The sequence below is a fragment of the Leptonotus elevatus genome, chromosome 4, assembly GCF_054856555.1.
Source record: "Leptonotus elevatus isolate MCC_2025b chromosome 4, RoL_Lele_1.0, whole genome shotgun sequence".
Lineage (NCBI taxonomy): Eukaryota > Metazoa > Chordata > Actinopteri > Syngnathiformes > Syngnathidae > Leptonotus > Leptonotus elevatus.
In genome coordinates, this window is record NC_141242.1 from 19331698 (window position 1) to 19350766 (window position 19069).

At 39.8% G+C, this 19069-nt stretch overlaps 3 protein-coding genes across 4 annotated transcripts; 1 reads left to right on the forward strand and 2 right to left on the reverse strand.

Moving 5' to 3' along the window:
* Window positions 1–466: 466 nt before the first annotated feature.
* uri1 (URI1 prefoldin like chaperone) lies at window positions 467–13430 on the reverse strand. Its single transcript, XM_086074489.1, has 11 exons — window positions 13057–13430; window positions 11924–11958; window positions 8945–9023; window positions 7796–7931; window positions 5952–6043; window positions 5806–5869; window positions 5515–5710; window positions 5227–5434; window positions 4996–5147; window positions 4664–4904; window positions 467–993 (listed from the first exon to the last, which is right to left on the reverse strand). The coding sequence occupies exons 1-11, from the start codon at window positions 13102–13104 to the stop codon at window positions 805–807; spliced, it is 1440 nt and encodes a 479-aa protein (XP_085930615.1). The 5' UTR covers window positions 13105–13430; the 3' UTR covers window positions 467–804.
* Window positions 13431–13759: 329 nt separating this feature from the next.
* LOC147175934 (protein C19orf12 homolog) lies at window positions 13760–16394 on the forward strand. 2 transcript variants are annotated; one of them, XM_086074337.1, is made up of 4 exons: window positions 13760–14724; window positions 14920–14956; window positions 15265–15427; window positions 15525–16394. In XM_086074337.1, exons 3-4 carry the CDS (start codon window positions 15268–15270, stop codon window positions 15788–15790), a joined length of 426 nt encoding a protein of 141 aa, XP_085930463.1. In that variant the 5' UTR covers window positions 13760–14724; window positions 14920–14956; window positions 15265–15267; the 3' UTR covers window positions 15791–16394. The 2 variants fall into 2 exon arrangements, with proteins under 2 accessions (XP_085930463.1, XP_085930462.1); XM_086074336.1 differs by lacking the exons at window positions 13760–14724; window positions 14920–14956 and having other exon boundaries at window positions 15259–15427.
* On the reverse strand, window positions 16395–19041 carry uqcrfs1 (ubiquinol-cytochrome c reductase, Rieske iron-sulfur polypeptide 1). Its single transcript, XM_086074335.1, has 2 exons — window positions 18827–19041; window positions 16395–17760 (listed from the first exon to the last, which is right to left on the reverse strand). Exons 1-2 carry the CDS (start codon window positions 18936–18938, stop codon window positions 17150–17152), a joined length of 723 nt encoding a protein of 240 aa, XP_085930461.1. The 5' UTR covers window positions 18939–19041; the 3' UTR covers window positions 16395–17149.
* Window positions 19042–19069: the final 28 nt, after the last annotated feature.

The following is a 19069-nucleotide window of genomic DNA, read 5'->3' on the forward strand; positions in this document are numbered from 1 at the left end:
AGAGATCATGAGTTTTTACTTTTCCTAGTCATATGAGCCTCAATCTTTTCTTGGCTTGTTTTCGGGGGACACAATTGTAAACTACACTTTTAATTGCGCACTGTTGTCACTGCTTCTCTTTAATCTTAATATTAATATAAACACTATCTTTTAGGTAATACTTTTACATGTCGAGCTTGGATGCTGTTTTATTTTGGAGAAGTGTATACATGAGAACAAATTATGGGAATGGGCTTCGCTAGGTCACCTGTGGCAATTTATGTGGCAATATCAGTTAGCGGTTTACATTCAGAATCAACCCTGCAACCCTGATATGATATTAGTATGCAGCATTACCTCAATTTAGTTCCTGACAATTCCTTACATAAAGCAGGACAAGCCGTCTGCAAAGAACAACCTAAGCAAGAACTCAATCAGGTGAAGTGAGAGATAAATTCTTTAAGGACAGAAAAACAGGGAAAACAACTTGAAACAAAATCATTTATTTTCCTTTTCCATTCACATTATTTTTTTGTCTCACCATAAAGCTAGTAAGAAACCAAAAGGTATACACACAGGAGCAGGAGAAAGGTGAGCTATAGCTGGCACATGATTTGTAATACATAGACCTAAGAACCAAAGCTTCATCAATAGCAAAAATAGGACCTAATGGAAAGCATTACAGACAGACTCACCATTTAAAATGTTGGTAAACCTTTATACTGACAGAAACAGTGTTTATTTAGAAGGGGGATTGAATGATGGTAAGAGCGTAATGAAGTGTTTAAGGTGTTTTGTGATTTGTACCGGGGAGGGGGCCGGGGGTCATTTCTGCTGCATCCTAGCAGCTTTGAACTTCGACACTCGTTTTACAGGCTGCTGAGGAGCCTCCGTGTCAGGCGCTACCTCCTCCAGTTTCCGCTCCATGATGGTTGGCAGTGCCGGAGGACCGATGGTAAGAAAGGGAACAGCCAAGGGCATCGAGTCTTTTTCCACCACTGTGCCCGAGAAGGCCTGGACAGCAAAGACAGAAATAAAACATTGTGAACTGTCTGTTGATATGACGAGCTGATTTAACTTTTCCAACATTCTAACTTTATGATGACCTGCAAACCCATGTTAATACTTGTCCAACCGAACTGTTAGGACAATCTGTGAATCTGTTCAGAAGAGGTGGGTTCTCGTCGTATGTTGATGTACATATCAGTCTGACAATTGTTAACGTGCTTCAGAAGAAACTTTGTCACTGACATGGTACTGACAAATCAGCTCGATAAGTACCCTTATGAGTTGGCTTGAATACAAATCAATATTCCTGGGCATCTTCAAGATATGGTTGAGAAATGTGTAAGCAAGCAAGAAACAAATTTGGACAAATTGAAAACATACACGCAGCTCCATGTTTCTAACCTTGCTCTGCAAGATAAGTTCTTTATTATGTGTGGTCACAAACTCCGGAGAATACAACTTGTACAGAGCCGATTGAATCACAGTATCAATCTGGCTATTGTCAGGTTACCATGTTTCCACCAAGCAATGCAATTGGTTTTGTTTTGTTTTAAAGGTCCCATAGTATGAAAATGCACTTTAGTGGGGTTTTCTATCCATAATATGCATCCCCGGCCTATCTACAAACCAACCAGGTATGAAAAAAGTCCGTCCGCGACTTCTTTAGCTTTCTCTTCCTTTCTAAAAATGTGTGCTTCAAACGGAAAGATTAAACTTCCGTGACTTAGTGACGTGAAAAAGACACGGAAGTGCACTCGACCCAGCCCCCTAGGTTTAGTGGTACCACCTCTGGTAAAGGTTTTCGTCCTATCCTTTCTAATAAGAGATGTGCACATTCTACCATATTACTGGTGTATTTTCAGTGCCTAGAATAGGAGCTACATTTGTGGAGGTTGTTTGGTTACAAGAGGTCAGATAAAGCAGACGGTGGTTGGATAATATGAAGCGGTTGCATTTTGTCAAGATACAATCCGCGGTGGTTAATTTGCCGTGACTGGCAACTCGCCACCTAGTTGACATGACTTGTGATGCTAACCGGCCGCTAAGTGGTCTCGACGAGGCGGCTTGCACGTTGCGACCGCGCAGTGGCCTAAATGTGCACATTTGTGTTATTCATAACCGCTTGTCTACAAGCATTCACGGCAAAATAACGTTCGCGGGAGATTTGCCAGTCACGGCAAAATAACCATTGCCTAAACAAACACAAATTAAGGCAACAACATATTCTGTGTAATAACGTTATGCTACTTTTTCTTATGGTAAACGTTATGCCACTTTTCCACATATTAAAATAGTTGTCAAATGTGTAAAAGACATGTCTGTATGTTTCTTTTCTTCTGCTTAAATGACCAGTTGTTTCCATTCGTAGCCATGTGCTAATGCCCCTTCGAGAGAGAAGGGTATGGTACAGCTATTTACATAAACGTGACACATCCCTAAAACAGGCTGTTTTGAACAGAGCGTGTTTTGGCTGATTTAGGGACAGCAAAAATATTAGATCCAAAGTCAATTTTGACAAATGCATGTCACAGACATGTCTTTTACACATTTGAGAATTATTTTAGTATGTTGAAAAGTTGAATAATATGAGACCTTTAAATGACAGATTCTTCCTGTAATAATTCTGTTCTAATACCAAATGGAGGTATTGAAGTATGGAATCAGACCAATCAAATAGTCGACAACAATTTCTTAAGCATCTCTTAGAAGCTTATCCATTGCTGGGAACAGTTACAGTATATTCATCAATTGTTTACTGCTACAAATAAATGTATGTAGTCACTTAGCAAAGCTAAGTTGATTTAGTAATCAAACAAACAAACAAAATACAGTGTCATTTTGAAACCTATCATTGTGTAGCTCAAAACTCATACAACACAGCATTTTATGGTTCAAAACAGTGCAAACAAATGCAACATAGCCGATATAACAAATCATCAACGTACTATAAGACACTTTTAATATACGCTTTGTCCTGACTAATGTAACAGATTCATTTCTGGTTTTGGGTGTGTATGCTTAGTGTGTAGCTGTTTACTGCTCTCTAGACACCGAATAATTATATAACAGTTAATTAGATTCTCAGAACTGGTTGTCATCCGCTTAAATGCGGTTCCAGCCACAAGTCTGTGGAAAGTGTACTGTACACCTAAGCACTCTTTCACATCAGCAAGCGCTAATGTGTGAACTGTTTGCAATGTTCCGCGTCCGCATTTTGCTGTAACAGTTCTTATTAGATTTGTATCTTATTTGTTACCACAGAGTCGAGGGGTAGTAACTTGGATGAGAGGATCCACACCACGGACGGATAAGTGCACAGATTTGCCTTGTTGCGGAGCAAGTTAGCTTAGTGCTTAGCATTTGATGTCATGAACTGGCTGGTTTGCGTGACGTCTCAAGAAAAGCATGTCGCCCCTGATTGATCTCTGGCGGTGGCCATTTTGCCACATGCGGTTGACGGAAAATTACATCACAGTGCCTAAGGGCTCAGCTTGTAAATGTCACATGGCCAAACCCAGAAAACAGGTGAGCTGTGATTGGTCATTACCTGAGCCTTTCGGCACTGTGATGTCTCGTTCATTGTATGCCGTTTTAGCCCGTGCAATGTTCCAAGCAAGTTGATCAGAGAGTCTCATAAATTTCAATTGTCTCTTCTCTTCTGCCTAACCTAAATTCAATGTGAGAAACTGCTGCTTGCGAAGTTCAGCACCTTTGGAAATTCCTGGTTCCACTGTAAATTTCAAGTATTTAAATGATCTAATAATGTCTAACATATAAGGCAGTATGGCTGTGTATTTTTGTTTTGCTGTGCATTTTTTCCCTCCGATTTGAGAGCGAACTTGGTAGGCCCACACTACGCAACAGTTTGCCATTTGGTCCAAAAGCGCATGCACGTGAAATTCACATACCTGGTCCCACGCTTGCTAACTGTAATCCATTCACACACATCACATTTTACTAGCTCAGTGTGAAAGGTACGTGCACCACATGTCCATATTTGGAAGCGCTGCCACAGAGGCCTACCAAAAAGTAACAAGTGAGGTTTTGCCAGTGGTTTAGGTGAGATGTTGACTGCACTTCGACAAAATGTGTCTTTCATTGCTACGGGGGAAAAAAGCCCTTTGTGCATTTTAAGAAAGGAGCAGAAGACAAAATGTATCTTTCATTGTTGATAAATGTACTGTATTCATCGAGGCTTCCACCCCTGTCCTGTAAATAAGTCGGCCAAAATAGCAGGATATTTCTCTGCCAGCCCATCTCCTATTGAAAATAAATTCTGATGTCACGTCACTGCCGCTCTAGAATAGAGTATTTCTTAAATTGAGTTGACTTGCCTTTCATGGTCCCTGTCCCTCACCACATACACAATGAATGACATTGATGACGGCGTGCTGTGCGCTGCACGAAAGCTGGCAAAGCGCTACATGTGGCTCTGGAGCCGTGGGTTGGCCAGGCCTCTTTCAGGAGGTCACTGGTCCCAAATGTTTAAGAAACCCTACTAAAAAAAAATTAACTGCAAGCCAGAACAGAGTGTTATTGTGTACTACTCCAAACTGTGTGGCAGCAAGCCCTAACTGAACAGTGCCACTTGGTAGAAACAAGACTTTGAGGCATTATTGCAAGGTTAAAGGATCACAAAATCCGTAATCTAAAAACACAGCCAGGTCTCCTTTACCTCAAATTGTCCTGTCGGATGCGATGGTATTGCCTTGGAGCTATCCTCCTCTGTAAGGCTGTCGCTGTTGTCACTGGGTGTGCTCTCGTCGTGGCTGAAACTGCGGCCCATCATCCACCGCTCGTCCATGTCTGCCGCGCTGCTCTCGCTCGTGTCACTGCACATGCTGTTCTCGCGGCTGCGTGACTTCAGAATGGACTTCTTGGGGATGCGCTCTCCATCCTTCACGTCCACAAACAACCTGATGGGAAAATATGTTTACTTAAACGCAATGTGTCCTAATAATTGCACTAAATGTAGTTTATTTCACATCCCAGGCACGCTGGTTCTACCTGTAGATGTCTGCAGGTGTTTGGATTTTGTGAATTTCATGATGAGAGTGTCCGTTTTGGTGACCGTTTTTCTTTTTGCGCTTTGAATGTTCCTTCAGTTCTTTCCGCTCACTGAACTTTAAAGTGGTGTTTTTACTTGTGTTGATCCTCACCTAAAGCAAAGCGGGATTTGGATTTAGCCTGGAGCCTGGGAACTAATTTCCAAAACAACGGTCCAGTTATCACACTGACCTTCTTGGGCTCAACTGTGTGGGAGAAATAAATGGTCGGCAGATTGTAGTGCTCCTCATCGTCTTCTTTCATTTCTCCACTGGGGGGCGCATTATTTTGGGGTTCCAGACAAATTCCATTCACTGCAGGAGGGGAGTCCGTCTCATTCTGCTCCTCCGAGGAAGAGGAGGATGTGTCCTCACCGCCAACATCTGCATTGTCAGACAAGCTAAAGAAACAAACTGCAATAAACGGCCAGAAAAAAACACACCACTGTCAGTGAAACAAACAACAGGTGTGGTAATGTACCTGTCCCGCTCATTTTCCAGCTCCTCGATTTTCTCCAGTTCATCCAATCGAGCCCACAGCTTCTCCTGGGTCATGAAACTCTTTGTGCTTTCATTTTGTTGGACCTCCTCCCCACTGCCTTCATTTTCCTCTTCTAAATCAAACACGGTTTCCAGTTTTGGCTTGGAATTTGGCCTGTGAGCCACTCTACGCTTTCCTGAATAAAGCATACACAAAATATCTCAATCTAAATTTCAGTGTGATTTCATTTTGTGTAGAATTCACCAATGTCCTGGCAGACAAAAATGATACCTTTTGTGACAGTGGCCTCGTTCTTTCCAATCACTTCTCTGATGTCAACACAATCCCCTTTTTCCTAAAACACAAGCATGGTCTGTCAATGTCTTGCCTTTTAGATACATGTTTATTATATATGACTTTAATGTAAAGCAACGTACATTTACGATATTTTCCCAGTCCTTCACCATTCCCACTCTCGTTTCAAAGTTGGTCATGGTCTTGGACAGACCGCAAAGTTCATTCTTTACATCTGGAACAAAAGGTTTAGAGAGAATAAATGAGTGTTGTGGTTGATGGTGGCAGACTGATGAAATGTTAAGTATAAACATGGCTGTGGGGCTCGGAGAATTAAACTAAACATTTAACAGAATGATTGAAATGCTTAAAATCCTCTGTGAGTGGAGGAGGGACATTATGACACTAAACAGTACAAAATATCCTCTGGCCCGAATACCACTCCGGATCATTAAATCTTCACAACAATTAAGCCCTTTTACAAAACGCAAGCAGAGAGCCCTTGTTTCCATGGCAATGGGGAGCCCCTTCAGTGTGTGCATCAAGTGGAAGTGAGAAAAGGTCAAACACAGAAGGCCTGACAAGTCCATCGCTGTCTGACACAATTCAGCTCCGCTATGTTTGCATTACAGTACTTAACTCTGTAATAGGGGGCCAGGCAGGGGCATGAGATTTGGGGATGAATTGGGGAGGGTGGGGTAAAAGAGGACATTTCTGCTTCACTAAACACTCTTAACATTATTCTCATCAAAGACTGTCACGTGCACCCCATTCCTTTCATTCACTTTGAATGAGTGGCAGGAAAAAGACCAACATTATTATTCTCTATTTCATTGTCGAGAAAAAAAAAAAACACTGACGAAGAAGGCTGTGGTATGAATTTGTAATTACAGCAAATACATGGTATACAGTACACATGCGTTACGTTACAAAAAATAAATAAATGAAAATACAGCTGCAAGCAGCGGATGCTCTAGGCCAGGGGTGCTCAAGTTCGGTCCTCGAGAACCCCTATCCAGCCTGTTTTCCATGTTTCTCTCCACTAATGGATTGTTATCAGGCTTCTGCAAAGCTTGCTGATTAGCTGATTAGATTCGGCTGTGCTGCAGGAGGGAAACATGGAAAACAGGCTGGATAAGGGCTCTCCAGGACCGTACTTGAGCACCCCTACTCTCGGCCTTCATGACATATGCCAAGATAAGAAGATTGGCAAAACGGGTAAATTCCCTAGTAGGAGTAGGAGGATTTCTCAAAAACGGCTGCTTCAGACCAAAATGTCGGACTTCGTGTTCGATTTCAGACATGGGTCCTTGAAACTTGAAACAGAGATGTCGATCAGTGAAACTGGTGCTGGTGGCTATTATTTATTTATTTTTACTTTCAAAAATACATTCATAAAGCACTGATCTATGAAATTTGCAAAATGTATTTATCTGTGATCTGCACCTATCAAAGTCTGGGGCAAATCCTAACACCGAGTCGGTTTACCCCATCTGGTCAAAACCTCTGGCACTTTTTAGTCATGCATGATGATTGCACTGTGATGTATTACATTAGTGTGCAAGAGATCATCAGGTATGACACTGTCCATTATTATATCCTGAAATTATTTATTTGCTAGAAATAATGCATCTTTGGTCATCTAACTATGCCAGCAACCTATATTGACAATCACAAAAACTTAATGCTGGTAGCAGGTTCCATTAACCTTTGCATCCACCTATTTTCATGTTCAAATAAAAAGGCACATATTTTACAATTAAGTGACTTTGTTCATTTAAAATGTGTAATTGGCTAAATAGAGATTGGGAAACTGCCGCAAATAATTCCCCTTTAGTGTTGCAGTAACTTTAGTGTTTTGATCAACAGTGCCACTGTGATTGATGTAACAGTGCCCTCTGCTGGTTACAAAATAGTTTTTAGACACAAACATGTGCCAGCCAATATTGTCAGGGCTGTGTAACAAAACTTTTAAAAAGAGACTCACACTTCATCCTGTGGTCGACAACTTTCTCAGCCTGCTTGGTGGAGCACTTAGCAAACCAGTTGTCACCAAGCAGCACAGTAACCTCGTTAGAGTGAATCAGCTTCCCAGGCATAAAGGCCATAGGGCCAAACGGCACCTGCTCAGAACAGGGACAGAAAGACGGCAAAAGTCGGGAGACACGATTGAGAACAAAAAACAAGCCAGATTTTCGTAAATCCATTATTACTTGGAGTGTTTCCCACTTCCAGATGTACAGTGCATTGGGAAAAATATTCAGTGCTTTTCCTTTTCCACATTTTGTTGTGTTTTAACATTATTTCAAAATGGACACCTATTTTAATAAATTTGCAAGTATCTTTATAACTTTACTCACTTTGTCATTAAAGGATGAAGTGTGCCGACTCTTAACAAAACATGAATTACTTGATCCATTTTGAAATAAGGCTGTAACTAGGGATGCACGATAATTCTACTTTCAACCGATAAACCAATCATTTAGAAAGTGCCGATGTCGATAACCGATAAATCGATAATTGTTTACAAAATTAACTTGAATACAAATATACTTTTGAGTCCTCCTATAACGTTAACATGAACAAATACATGTAAACATTGTGTAAAGCACCATGAAGCGGAATTTTATTGATATCTCTGCTTCAAAGAAAAACAAATTTTGAGTTTGCCAAAACAAAAAGTCATGTTTGAAAAATTCCCCCAATTTTTTTTAAAATCTGGTTTATATGTAGGATGTCAAAGTGGTTGATAATTGTCGATAATTATCGGCAGATTTCTTTATTATCTGGTTTATCTGTTTGACGGCAAATTGGTCGATAATTGCCGATAATTATCGGCCACCGATATTATCGTGCATCCCTAGCTGTAACATACGAAAAAGTGGGAAAAGTCAAGCTCTGTAGATACTTGAAAAGCTATAGTCTAAAACAGTGGTCCCCGAGTACCCCCATCCAGCCTGTTTTTAATGTCTCCCTAGGCCAACACAGGTGTTTCAAACGATCAGCTAATGCTCAGCATCAAGCCTGATAACGATCCTCAACTGTGTTAGCTGTGGGAGACACGGAAAACAGGCTGGATATGGGTACTCGAGGACCGAGGTTGAGAACCACTGGTCTAAAAGAGCCCAACACTCACCATGATGTCATAAGAGAGCCTATCTGGAAGAGTTTCGAGGCGTTCCTTCAGGGCTTCGTAATCACCCGAGACCTTTTCCCTATAGATTCATGGACAAAGAAGTAGTACCGGTAAGTTGTGCAAAAAAGTTACCCATTTTGTTTTAGCACAGTTAAACAGAACAACACCTACGATATAGATATTTTGTAGCTTACTCGTGTGGCCACACAAGGTGACTGTCATTAATTTAAATTAGCCGGCAACAGACAAGTGTTCTCAGTACAGCTTGTACTCTAATGGTCCATATGTCACTTCCCCAGGTTAAAGTGAAAAAAAAAACCACACTCAAGCACTTAACACCAATGTGCTTAAACTATATTATGTGGGTTCACAGGCAATGTGCACATAAATAAACCACATCGTAGACAGACGTGTCATTCTAAAACATCCAGCCAACCAAGCAAACAGTACTAACGGTGGTATTTTAAATAAGCCAACATTTCCCAAGCCAGATGACTTTACAGACTGTGACATGACGGAATGCAGCTAAACAAAGAAGCTCTCTGACTGACCAATGAGGACGCTGCGATAAATAAAACCAAGCCATGCCCGACCCGATCATCCATCCATCCATTTTCTTCCCGTTTTCTCCCTCACTAAGTTCACAGGTATGCTGGAGGCTATCCCAGCCTTCTTTGGGAAGTAGGCAGCCTAACCTGATGCCTTACTTGTGTACCAGGCCTTCCATTAGGCCTAATTATTGCTGCCCAAAATGGCCACCATATAGCAAAGCTGCTATATAAGAGAGAAGTCTGGTGCGGAATTTTTCCAGACTAGAGTTGTCAAATGATGACATTTTTAATCAGATAATCACATTTTAGAATTGTGCTTAATCACTTAATAAAAAGGCTTTTTATCAACATTTTCCCCCCGCCAAATTTGAAGAGCACTCGTTATGCGTTAATTCTTTCGACATTTAATGTTATGAGGACGTCTTCAACATTTTTTGATCCACCGCACATTCTCATCCTCCTCTTTTTTGATAAAGTTAATTACTTGCATAATTTAAAATGGGAAAAATGACCCTTATAGTTTGACATGAACAAATTTTATATGTATATGTCATACACAAACAATTATTAAATTATTAAAATATTAAATGCTTTACTTTAATGCATGCAGTTATGTTTTTTTAACGTAAGCTATAATGTATTATTCAACAATTCTATGTTTTACTGAAAATACAACTTCTTTTAACATTGAGTTTCATGGTAGGGTTAAATTAAATGATGTAATGTTTTATTTAATCTAATATTTAAAAAATAATTACTTCAAACACTTACTTCCCCAAGCACAAGTGCCCTCGAACAATTAGTAACAGATTGGCTCTCTTGCAAGACTTCCTTTTTCACAATCTTAAGCACTTGTATGGCCTACAATGTTCTTATTCATCAAGGGATCATGGTTTTTCGAATAACTACTGGAATTGACTTTATATGCATATTAAAAATAATGCACTTTAAATCTAAATAGACGTGAGAGCATTTCCACACCACATGAATAAAACTACATTCATCATTTAAATATTTGAGTCCTCGTGTGAAACTACAACTTGCCAGAAATGTTAACCACCAGCTGACAGTATTCAGTCACTTCCAACACATTTACTGTAATGAAATTAGACTGTAATGTTAAGACCCAATCAAACGGTTCACTCACAGGCATTTCTACTTCCTCTACCGGATTCAGAGTCACCCCGGTGTTTCCCACAGATCCTGTTACTACGTCTGCTAGAATCGAGCCTCGCGATCCACAAGTGAGTGACGCCGAACTAACGTTACATGCGGTATGTCCTGTCGTGTTTTTTTTCCGTTTTAAATATATTTGTTATAAATGTTCTTGAAAACTTCTTGGGTGGTGGCCAATTTACTTGGTGTGGGAAACACTGCACCCAGCTTGACGAACAACCACTTTCTATTGTCTGTTCACATAAAGGAAAATGTCCAGTGCGCAAGATATTAATGACGTCCGGATTCCATGAGCTAACTGCTCTGGTCCTGTTGCTGGAACACCTTAAAGAACAGAAGTGTAGTAAAGTGATTATATACCTGCAACAGGGCTGTGCAATGAATCAAATTAATTCGATTAATCGTCATTTTGAAAATCGAATCGTTGAAAATTTGCTAAATCTGTGACATCAAATTTTGCCTTCTGGATTATTAAAAGCTTTTGTTCTTATGTTGTGTTACATCCAAATGTTATTATGAGTTGTAATTTTGCATAAGTGGCAGAATGCTAGATGGGTGCTTTACAATACATGTTTACAATAGCTACCAACAATTTAATTGTGCAGTTAAGCAAAAATTATGAATGTTAAGTTTATGGAAAAACTGATTAAGAATCAGTATACATTATTGTTGTCTGAACATTTTGCACACCAATTATTTTTGAATAAATGAAACTTTTAATTAAACGTTTGTTGGGGTTATTACATTAAAATCGTACTGAACGACTGGAAAAAAAAATCTCGATTTTATTTTTCGGCCAGATCGCCCAGCCCTAGCCTGCAATCACTGCGGTGAACGTGTTCTCTAAATACATGGAGTTACAATACACCCAATTCTATCACTCATTAAATACTGTTCCTTAGAATTAGACTTGACAATGATCTGATTGCTTCGATCAGGATCGGACGATATTTTGCATTTTATGCAAAATCAGTGATGGGCATTTGCCTGATCGATCAATGACATCATTGATCAGCTCCACAAATTAAAAAAATTGCATGTTATATTTAATGTTTAGTGTTTTTTGAAGGTATTCGTTTTGTTATATATTTTCCATATATTTTGATTGGCATCAATTAGAATGTGGGTGTTCCCTATTGGTGTGAATCGGTGATCAGTTATCTTTTCCCACCGCTCCAAACTCGTTGATCGGCCGGAAAATCCAGATCACGTAAAGCCTACTTAGAACTACCCTTATATTTGTGATACTTACCAATGCTGGATCCGACGTTTGCAGTCTTTCACCACCTGTTATTATTGGGACAAAAAAAAAATCACAGCATATGATTATAAGCAAAATGTGAAATGACCACTTCTAATAATGTTTTTTTGTTGACTGATAATATGGAACAGACAATTTATACACTGGGAAATTTCAATAATTGTAATCCGTTTTATATTGAGCAGTGTTGAAAGTTGATCTGCGACTAGGATCTAGAGCCAGAATAAGGTTGCAAAAACAAATGTTTTACAAATATACTCATCGCCTCAACATAAGATACACCATTTATTTCAGATCCAGCACAAGAGCGGTATCAAGCCTTTCTTCACAAATATATTGAGTTTTAAATGTCACAGAGTGGTCTTCATTTAGAGTTGCAGATTGAAGAGGTGCATCACTAATGCATCATTCTTTTGTTAACCTTCAATTTGCTGTTCCGTACAAAAAAATATGTTAATTTTCGAAATGATTAACTGACCAGGAGACATTCTCCCCGATGGACAATTTATAGAGTCCTCAATTTTTGAAATTAGAACATGTCATTTTAGTTGTCATCCAGTAGCGTCATGAGTCGACCAAAACAAACAAACAAACAAACACACATAACTGAGTATCACAGCTGAGCCATCAGTGTAGGTTCGTATCATGCAAAATCCTCAAGTTTGCATGCTGACTGTGTATTTTTGTGACTAAAGTAGAGCAGGGGGCGTTTCCATGCAAAAGCCTTAGCTGACTTGGCTAACTCGTTCACTTTCGTTTACCCACTGCAAACACGCCAAGGTGAAACTGGCAGCCTAGTCTACATGATCAATGACACGCCATGCTGAAATGAAACGAAACGAAACGTTAGTTTTCTTTATTTTCTTTCCTGATTTTGTGTAAAACAATCGTGACAGTGACTTGTCAGAAGGAAGCTTCTGGAAAATGAAACGTCATGGGTACAAGTTTGACGTGACATACTTGTGACACTGGTTTACCAAGGCGTCTATTTATTGTACAACAGTACTAAAGCCGACCCAATCGTGGTCCAAAACACCCAAGTGGTCCACCGCGTGGTCAGCAGCTGGGGCTCGACGCCCCTTTTAGATCCAGCGTACGTGCTTTTTGCCATAGTTTCTTGTTACCTTTTCGTGTTCCACTCGGAGCCTGGTAACTCCGCCGGGGTCCTCCATGTTGATTTTACTTGTTTCGGCCTTAATCGTCCCAAGGGCACAGCAAGATTTGGGGGTAATTTTGATGAGCCAGAAACAAAGCTCAGGGGTTGTTGTGAGTCCTAAAGAAGTGTTTATGAAGGCAGAAGGAGCTTCTCCTCGGACCCACTTTAGTAGAAGTCATCAACGTGGCAGCGATAATTATCCACACTTTCGGAAGCAAGAACATCTCACACGATCATTTCAGGATCCCCGCATCATTTGCCCCAGAAAAGCAAAGGTTTTGCAAAGATGTCCAGGGAAAATGTTTCCTCTTCGACGTCTGCGCCACGAACTACGGAATTACAGTGGAAGGGCTCTAGTTAAAGCAAAACATCCGGTTTTTTTCGTGAGTTCTCTTCAGAATAAAATAAGAAGGCACTAAACGTTATTGTGTATATATTATTCCCTCACAAACTCTTCACCAAAAATAATATATGGAACAAACACACACAAAAATTCCCACAATTCTATATGATTTTTCGAGCACTAGCGTGTGAAGCATCTTGTTGTCAAATTTAGAGTCGCACCTTACTCTTATTTTGAATAAAAATGTTCGTTTCCTGCCATATCAGGCGATTTTGTGCAATGTCAAATAAAGCTTTTCGGTGCATTGTGGGTAAGTTCCTCGACGTAGATGTAAACAAGACTACATATGATCAATTTCAGTTACTTTATCATATCGTCACATACATAACAATAGACAGTTATCCACTAAAATAAATTATTCAGAATGAGAATGAGTTTTTAAAAAGGTCATTATTATCCCCAAAAGGTATCATTTGACCTGAATTAAACGTTATATTAGTATTTGTAAAAACTGTTTCCCCCCATAACGCATCTGCATTTATAGTAGAGTTAAATATATACTTTTAATATTTGTGAATAGGCCATCATAGCAAGCCAACGCTAAGTGGTTTTTCTCACGATACATTCTGTATTTTACGATAAGCAGCTAGATTACTAAATCACGGATCAAGATGGTTTGTTTGTTTGTAATATCCGTTCTCCTGTTTCTTGTAGTGAACTTTCTCTTCAAGGATGAGTTTTTCTGTTTGCAACTATTTCTTCCTTTTCAGCATTTTTTTCCATCATATACGTCTTCTAATGATCAAACAATACACGCAATACATGTCTTCCATTTCCTTCAATGTTGAAACTTTGCAAATGAGGGTGTTCCTTGGCAAACGTGCTGTTTGCGTTTACTCCAATACTATGGTGTCACCTTCAGTTTTTTTTGTTTCTGAGGTTCCTTATTGTAGCGGCACGGCGGCTCACTGGTTAGCACGTCCGCCTCCTTTAATGTACCCGACACTTTTGCACAAGTATGTTTCATTTTACATTATTTTTGGTAATAAATTTAAGTACAGATCAAACAGATCTTTTCGTGAGCCTAGCCAAAAGAGCCGGTTCTCTAAAAAGAGCCGAAATTCCCATCACTACACGACTAGTGTATTCAGTAATAATTTTTCAACATCCACGCCACGTGACCATCTACTTCCTGTCTCCTCTCGACACTCGGAGGCTGCTACAACACTGGACATTTCATTTAAAACAAATATTTAACCAATATTAATGAACCTGAACCCCCAATACAACAAGGTACGCTAGCCTATTTATGTATGATTCCAGATGATGCGGGTATAAAACATTTTCTTCATGTTGTCAAACGTGTCAACACAACTATTTCACTTTTGAGTGAACAACCACCGACCTTGCGTTTGCATTCCGTTCTATAATATTGTTTGTTATATCTATTATAAGGGTAAAAAACATCATTGCATCCCTTCTTCACAGGGGTGCGGCACTACTGTCACTTGAACCCGACTTCAAGGTAACGTCGTAGTCCTGTAATGTTTTGTTTTAATTCAACTACATGGGTCTTTTTTCTGTCTGTGTACTTACTACTCTTTGAAACCTATTTTTTATTGCATTGTTCAGAAAGAATGTATCCTTAAAAGATATAATAATTCCCAGAATGTTATCATAACAGGATTGATGAAATATTGTTCATCCCTACCTATTTTGATGAGCAAATATAAATGTGATGTCGTGAAGCTAAATTATATTACTTAGTAGACATCCCAAAGTTTGTTTCAAAGTAGATTATAGTAACGACTTTCCATCATTTCCATAATGCAGAGAATGTGTCATCGGCTTGAAGATATTATGACGCTGTGCTGTGAGTTATCTGCTGATAAACAGATCCAGACCACAGTCAAGGGTTCTGGCAAAGGTGCAGCAACAGCTGGAGGCCTGGCCTTTGCTGGAGGCTTAGTTGGGGGTCCCCTTGGCATTGCAGTAGGTATGCAACACATTGTGTCATTTCAAATGAGTACTGTTGCGCAATAAATACACATGCTTTAGTATAATAGAATATTTTGAACTTCGGCTCTCTTCAGGTGGTGCTGTTGGGGGCCTTCTTGGGTGTTGGCTGACCAGCGGTCAGTTCAAACCTCTTCCTCAGGTCATTATGGAACTGTGTCCTCAGCAGCAGCAGAAGCTATACGCAGATCTGGTTGCCATTCTTGGGGACATTCAGTGGACCGACGTGGCACAGCTAACTGCTCTTGTCATGAGCAACTCCAGTCTGAAGCAGCAGCTCACAGCAGCCCTTCTTGGCTTTGTTACCAAGGAGCTACAGGCAAATGTGCATTATGTGGATTAGTGAGGACAAATCAATAGGCTCCATGCATTGTTTGATACATGATTTTAAATGTGTGAAAATGCAGACTGCTAAATTATGTCCAGAAACCGCAGCGGGACAACACTGGCCACTGACAACACATTTATTTGAATTTAATCAGTTGCCTTTGCCTTTATTTATTGTTTTTGTTTGGAAAGCACACCTCCAGGCAACACTAAAATTACCCTGTGCAAAGTTGATTTATATGTTTAAATAGGCATACTTTACCATAGAATGGTACTTATTTTTAATTATATCGCTAGCACAACTTATTGCAATTTTTTTGGGGTGTCATTTCCATCCAAACTGCCTATTCAACAAATGTACTTGTTGTGACAAGGGTAGAATAAGTTTGTACTCAACTTTATTTATTATGAATTATTCTGACTACTATGAATGAAAGCCTATTTATTAATATGCCAAGAGGTTGCGCTGAATTAAGATTTTTCTTCCTGCAGCAGTTGGCATGTTTTTTTTTTTATGTTCCAAGTGATCCTGTACAATCGAAATTGGGTGGAGATTATTTGCACAAGACCACTTTTTTCAAGCTCTGAATAAAGTAAATAAAGGGACGCAGACACAAACATTCCCTGGACCTGCTTTTTATTTAACCACCACTGAAATCCCATCCACGATGTTCTGTTATCCAGATTTCATGCATCACAATTCGCATGGATACTAAACTCAGATTAAAAGCATTTTCCACTTTATTAGATATTGTTTGTACTAATTTAATGAGATGTAAGTGAAACTCTTGTACAAGATCATTGGTCTAGAAGCCATCAGCTTTTGTCAAAATTTTGTTAAACAGGTTCACATTTTTGCCATTTGTTTGTTTTCAAATAAAACTGGAATCTTATGTTTGTATTATAATATCCGTTGCGGTGGTGGAGTATCAGGATCAGCAAAGTTTTTCTATGCAGACTTCAAACAGTCAGAAGCACTGACCGACATTTCAAACCAAAAACTTGTTTAATTAATTTGATAATAATCAGCATCTCTGGTTGATTATTTTATTTTGTTGCTTTTTTAGACATCCATTCATTCTGGATTGCTCCAGACGCTGTACGTGGCACAGCTGTGCTGTTGAATTTAATTAAGATGATAGTCCAGGTATTAATAGGTGAATTATCAGGTACCGGTAAGGGCTGAGGGCTCAGGTAACAAATTCAGGTACCCCCCCCCAAATGTGGAAAGTTAAATAAAAATAAAAACCCCAATCCTGTAGGAAACTTTTTTTTTTTATTGATAATAGACCATTTTCACCTCCACCTTGTACATAAAGCCAAATTTTGAACATATACTACAGTAGGGGATAGATTGTTAAGATAGCACTAATATTTATCCCACCACAACGCCGTCATCACCTTGGAACTCATAGTAGGGAACCTCCAGGTTAAGAGGAGCCGGCCCCTTTCTAATTCTTCCTGACGCATCGTAGTGAGAGCCGTGGCAAGGACAGTAGAAGCCGCCGAAGTCACCCGCGTTAGCAATAGGCACACATCCCAGGTGAGTGCACACACCAATGACGATAACCCAGCTGGGGTTGAGCACTCTATCTTTGTCGTGCTGGGGATCGCGGAGCTCTGCAATATTCACAGCCGCCTCTGCGGCGATTTCCTTCTCAGTGCGATGGCGAACAAACAGGGGTTTCCCTCTCCACTTGAAGGTCATGTTTTTGCCTTCTGGAATCTCAGTCAGCTTGATCTCAATCTTGGACAAGGCCAGGACGTCAGCTGAGGCACTCATGGAGGAGACAAACTGGGTGACCGTCGTTTTGGCTGCATAGATGCCAACTACGGTGGTGGCCCCTGTGAGCAAGTAGGAGAAGGCCTTCCTCGTCTCACTGCTGTCCTGAGAGGACATGTTCGGGTCGGTGACTTCAGGGCGGCGGTAATCTGTGAAGTCAGGGATTTTGATGTCTGTATGGGCGAGTCGGTTTCCTCCAGGAGCTAAAATCAGATCATGAAATAAATGGTTATACGCACCCAGACACACCAGGTCCATTAATCCTCACACTTTTTTTATTATTGAAAAAGCAGATGGATACAAATTGATTATAGTACAGAATCTTTTAAGCACTGTAATACTAATGCCCTCGGGAAAAAATGCATCGTTTTATTACACTGTGCCTCAAATGATCACACTAATTGTATCAGTATAAATGTGGAGGATCAAAATGTGAAAATTACAAGTATTATTAAGAATTTCAAATGTTTAAGGTTTACTGACAAACATTGACAATTTCAGACTATTAGTATTACTGCTTCGATTTTTGATTACCATTAAATAAACAGTGCCTCTGAGTATATAGTCTTACATTTTCTTTAATTGGTGCATACAGCAAAACAAAAGTATAAAGTCGATGCATACAGTGGGAAGATATCAGAGGTGCTATATGGCTGACATTGTCCAGATGAGTTGATCATCTGAAATATACATACGGCCTAGAGGTTTCTTTCATACGTGTTTACTATAACTATGACTTTTTCTACTGTGTTAGCATAGGTAGGTTGATAGTATACAGTTACCACCGTACTAATTGTTTTTTATTGATTGTTTTATATCTACTGCATGCCCCTATAATTATCTTAGATACAAAAACATAGTGTAATTCCGACATGGTTTGTCGTTTACCACTGAAATACCTGGGTATGTCTCTTTGTTTTTGAGATCGTCCTTGAGCGTGTGCTCCGAGCTCTTTCCATTTCTAACAACGCCATTAACCATTAAAAGATTATATTTGCTTGGTTAATGGACGCCCGTATAGCAGGCACGACTAAACAATGTTTGATTTTTAAGTTCAGACATTATTTGACCATGCCTATAGTACGGGCGTGTCAATACGTGTCCTACGACGAACAACGTTTTTGATCCAAGGACAACACAACTCGAGAGCAAGTTACAACTAAAATGATTACAGTTCAACTCTGTTTTTAGATGGTTGCATAGATAACCGCCCGCTGACGTTAGACTGTATTTGTTTGCCGATAGACGGCCTATACGAACGTATCTTACCAGTAGCAGCGACCAACTGCTTAGCTCCAGGTAACACCACACATTTGACGGATTGCGTTGTTCCCCGCAACACTGGGGCAAGAGCCCCAAGACGACAAGCAAATGTCATCATTTTCGCTCGATAAAAGAATTCTTCACCCCGAATCAGGGGACACGACCTTGCGTGAACAAATCTTATCGGTGTCTCTATGTTCGGATACGTCGGAAACACTTTGCTTCTAGAAGGTTCCGCCTCGTAGTATG

Coding starts and splice junctions, on each gene's coding strand:
- LOC147175934 (XM_086074336.1), top strand. CDS start 15,259: ATGCAGAGAATGTGTCATCGGCTTGAAGATATTATGACGCTGTGCTGT. Junction 15,428..15,524: donor TCCCCTTGGCATTGCAGTAG/GTATGCAACACA, acceptor GGCTCTCTTCAG/GTGGTGCTGTTGGGGGCCTT.
- uri1 (XM_086074489.1), bottom strand. CDS start 13,104: ATGGAGGACCCCGGCGGAGTTACCAGGCTCCGAGTGGAACACGAAAAG. Junction 9,024..11,923: donor AAACGTCGGATCCAGCATTG/GTAAGTATCACA, acceptor ATGAATCTATAG/GGAAAAGGTCTCGGGTGATT. Junction 5,148..5,226: donor ACACAGTTGAGCCCAAGAAG/GTCAGTGTGATA, acceptor GCTTTGCTTTAG/GTGAGGATCAACACAAGTAA.
- uqcrfs1 (XM_086074335.1), bottom strand. CDS start 18,938: ATGATGACATTTGCTTGTCGTCTTGGGGCTCTTGCCCCAGTGTTGCGG. Junction 17,761..18,826: donor GCAGTTGGTCGCTGCTACTG/GTAAGATACGTT, acceptor ATCTGATTTTAG/CTCCTGGAGGAAACCGACTC.